The sequence below is a fragment of the Plasmodium fragile genome (assembly GCF_000956335.1).
Source record: "Plasmodium fragile strain nilgiri unplaced genomic scaffold supercont1.120, whole genome shotgun sequence".
Lineage (NCBI taxonomy): Eukaryota > Apicomplexa > Aconoidasida > Haemosporida > Plasmodiidae > Plasmodium > Plasmodium fragile.
This window is the reverse complement of record NW_012192700.1, coordinates 28,844-32,569: the sequence shown is the minus strand read 5'-3', so window position 1 is coordinate 32,569 and position 3,726 is coordinate 28,844. Positions and strand designations below refer to the sequence as shown.

At 46.8% G+C, this 3,726-nt stretch overlaps 2 protein-coding genes across 2 annotated transcripts in view; both read right to left on the bottom strand.

Annotated features, from left to right (window-relative positions):
- Positions 1-223: 223 nt before the first annotated feature.
- On the bottom strand, positions 224-1,456 carry AK88_05356 (uncharacterized protein; the record flags this gene model as incomplete). The annotated part of the gene is made up of 1 exon (XM_012482958.1): positions 224-1,456. The coding sequence occupies one exon, from the start codon at positions 1,454-1,456 to the stop codon at positions 224-226; it is 1,233 nt and encodes a 410-aa protein (XP_012338381.1).
- Positions 1,457-3,069: 1,613 nt separating this feature from the next.
- Positions 3,070-3,726, bottom strand: part of AK88_05355 (uncharacterized protein) — a gene marked incomplete at both ends in the record, with an annotated part of 6,380 nt that continues 5,723 nt past the window's right edge. The window contains one exon of the mRNA XM_012482957.1: positions 3,070-3,555. Coding sequence (XP_012338380.1) covers positions 3,070-3,555 — 486 coding nt within the window. The remainder of the gene's footprint in view (positions 3,556-3,726) is intronic.

Sequence of the window (3,726 nt, the reverse complement as noted above, 5' to 3'; positions counted from 1 at the left end):
AAACTTAAACAGAATTCTGCCTATATAAATACTCATTCTACATTAGGTAATACACATAATGCTACATGAAAGGAAAAGTGGGAAAATCAGACATATGTAAGAAGAACAAAAAGAAAAGAGAAAGAACAAAAAAAAAAAAAACAAGGAAAAAAAATAGGAAAAGTACACTACACGCAACGCGTCATGAATAACTCCCGCTTCCGCCTGTCTACACCGGTCTCCACTAAACGCCTTCACATTGGCTCTCTGTGCGTACACCTAAAAACCGCAGTATAACAACAACATCAAATTCTTCTTCCGTCGTGTCCGCGCGTGTGTTGCCATCTGGCGCGGTTGGTCCACCTGATGTCCCGGATCCAGCTGCCTTTGGTGCAGATGGTGATGGTGCTGATGACGGTACTGGTGTCGATGATGGTACTGGAGACACAGGTGCCTGTGGTTGCGAGCCTGGTAGTGTTGGTTGTGAAACCTGTACGCCCTCTCCCGCTGTTGTATCTGACCGTGGACCTCCCCGTGTACTGCCTTGTCCTGTGCTCCCGGGTGATGGTGATGGTGATGGTGCCGCGGGCTTCTGCCCTTTCTGGTCTCCTGCTCCTGCTCCTTCTGCCGGTTTTGTGGTTGCCGGGTGGGCCGCGGCCGGTTTGCTGTTGCCACCGGGTTTGGCGGAGGCGGGATGAACGATCACTGCGTCTAATTCTTCTTTCACGTGCGCGATTGCTTGTTGCATTTCATTCTCTATCGCGGCATCCTTGGTGTCGTGTGCCTGTGCCCCAGAAGGGTACGTGGGTGCTGGGTCAGTGGACCCGCTCAATTGTGTCTCCTCGTTCTTCATGTGTATCTGCAGTGTTTCCAAAATTGTTGTGACCTTGTGCTTTACTTCATGTTTCGTTGGTCTGTCGTTCTTGTCGTCGCGCTCCTCCTGTTTCCGTGGGACCTCTAAGTGTACGGTTCCTCCCGTGCACCCTGCGCTTATTTGTTCCTGCTCAAGTTTCTCCTGCATGCGTGCATTCTGCTGTAGCCATGTCTTCATCTGATTCCTCATGGGCCAAAGCCTCAAGTCGATATCCTTGTACTTCCCCTTCCTACAATGCTGGTCCCCCCCATGGGCCGTGAGCCCTGCCGATATTTGGTCCACGACGTACCATGCATAATATGTACCCCACCGACCCTCGCATCCATAAATCCATAGTATGTCTTTATATACGTCCACTATGGTGCATCTCATTATTCCCTTTATGTCCTCATCTTGCCCGTTGTTGTCTTTTGCGTTGTCCCTTACTGCTTCACTCCACGCATTTGCAAAATATATCGCTTGCGTCATGAGTCTGCATATAACTCTTTCTGTGCGCCTGCTCATTTCCCTTTGTGGTTGGTTCGGCTGTCCGTCATCTATTGGATGCTCCCAGTATGCATTCGCACAGTTCATTGCATTGTCGTACTGACGGTCATCGTGCATATGCTTAATAAAAATCCCCAGTTGTGTTTGTATATCTTCCCATAATTTACCCTGTGGTTACCAGAATGCACATATATCTATTTGGTCGCACAGTATTATTCACCAACCGTTGCAATCATGTAATTATAATTAGCCCGTGCTGCCTGTGACATGTAAATGTGCCGTATGCGGTACATATGAAGCACGCACCTGTCCGCCATGCTGCTACGCTTTAGTATGCTGCTGTTAGGCACACATATGTGCGGCCTTGTGCACACCGCCGCACGCGGCCTGTATTTATAGGAAATTACCTGAAAATCCCAAGTATGCTCCGTTATTGTCCTGCGCTCCGCATACTCTCTCAATATCCCCGCTAAGTCGTCCGGCATTGTTCTCCTAGCATAACAACATAGAAAAGATCATGCCTTGCAGAATGCGCGTACCCGTCTACATATGTTGCACAAATGCATTACGTACAACTTCTACGTATCCAATGTACTGCTGTATATCCAGTACACAATAACATTCTACGGACAGGATTTCAAACATACACGTGAAAAGGGGATATGTATGCCTTAATTCATATAACGTATACCTACATATGTACTCCGTATCCTTATATACAGAACGCGGAGCTGCACAACGAACCATAATAAATACGAGTAAAAAAAACAACATAAATAAGATAGAAATAAATGAAATTTAAAAAAAAAAAAAAAAAAAAAAGTGAACGAAAAACACGATACCTGTACAAATGCATAACAACATCTTCTACACAAAATAGAGAAGACTCTCTCTATCTGTTGCACACATGAACAATCTCGCCAAGTAGAGTAGAAACAGAAAAAAAAAAGCAAGGAAAAAACAGGAAAAATAGTACGCGCAACGCGTCATGAATAACACCCCCCGCCGCCCTTTCTACACCGGTCTCCACTAAACGCCGTCATACACACTGTCTCTCTGTGCGCGCACACTAAACCCCTTGTACACCTAAAAACCGCAGTAATAACAACAACATCAATTTCTTCTGCCGTCGTTGTTGCCGTCGTTACGCCCATGTGTGCTCCCACATAATATGTGTGTTCCTTCGCTCCCCGCCGCGCTCACTCTGCTCCCTCACTCGAATCCTTCCCTCGAACCTCCTTACTCGGCTACAATGCGGTTTACGCGGCCGCGTGTGCTCGGAGAGACAATCTCTCCCGCTTTCTTACACTCGGCCACAATGCGGTTTACGCGGCCGCGTGTGCGCGGAGACAAGCTCTCCTTATACTCGAATGATTATTCGCATTCTATATTTGTTCTACTCTACACCATTAGCATGCACGTGCGCATCTTTTAATAATTAATTTCACATAAAGGAGAATACTACCCCGTCATGTTATTCATTTAAATCTACGTTTTTTATGCATTTAACCTGTACCAGCCTGTCCCCATGGTCATGTTAAAAGAAGTGGACTACACAGAAAAAGAACAAAACAAGGCAAAAGTAAGCACAAGCAGAACAGAGCAGAAAAAAAATGGTAGGCATGCAATAGTGCAAACAAGAAATATATTGCGTATATCACATAATGAAGTAAAAGTGTTGTACGGTTAGCATGCGTTATGTCACATTCATATGCCCCGTCATTCGAATGTCAGAGCGTCTGCAATAGGTCATCCACATATAACTCCTTCTCCTTCAGACGGCTTTCAAGCTCGCACTGTTCTATGACTAATGCCAGGATCAGTATCCATATTTTAGCGTTTAACGGTTTTTTCATGTAAGATTGCGGATGCAGTTGCGAGCGCGGTAAATCTCTCAGGCGTAGCCTCTGTTGTGCTGCCGTGACTTTCTCCACTTCTAAGTCCTTTTCCACTGCAGGTGCGTGGCCGTGTTGTGGTACTGTTTCCTCCTCTACATTATTCAACAAATGTTGGAACCACTCCTCTTCCGTGTATGTACTCATGTGCCGATGTTGCTGTTCGACCCACTGTTTCCAGGCATGTTTCTTCAGCTCTGCGGATGGGATATTGCCACGCTCACCGAGTTCACTATTGCCGGATACGTCGTGGTCTTCGTTTGCCGCAATGTGCTCACGCAGGTATTGTGTCCAATCCGCTTTCAATTGCAGAAACCACGGCTGCGTCGGGCACGCGTGCAATAGGTGCTTGTTGCGGTCAATCCAACGCAGCCACGTGGTAGTGTGGGATGTGGTTATGTCTGTGATGTCGGGCTGAGGATGATCACATGTGGGTGTGTCTGTGACTGCGTTACCGGAGCCTGGTGGTTGTGTGATTTCGGGCTTAGGATC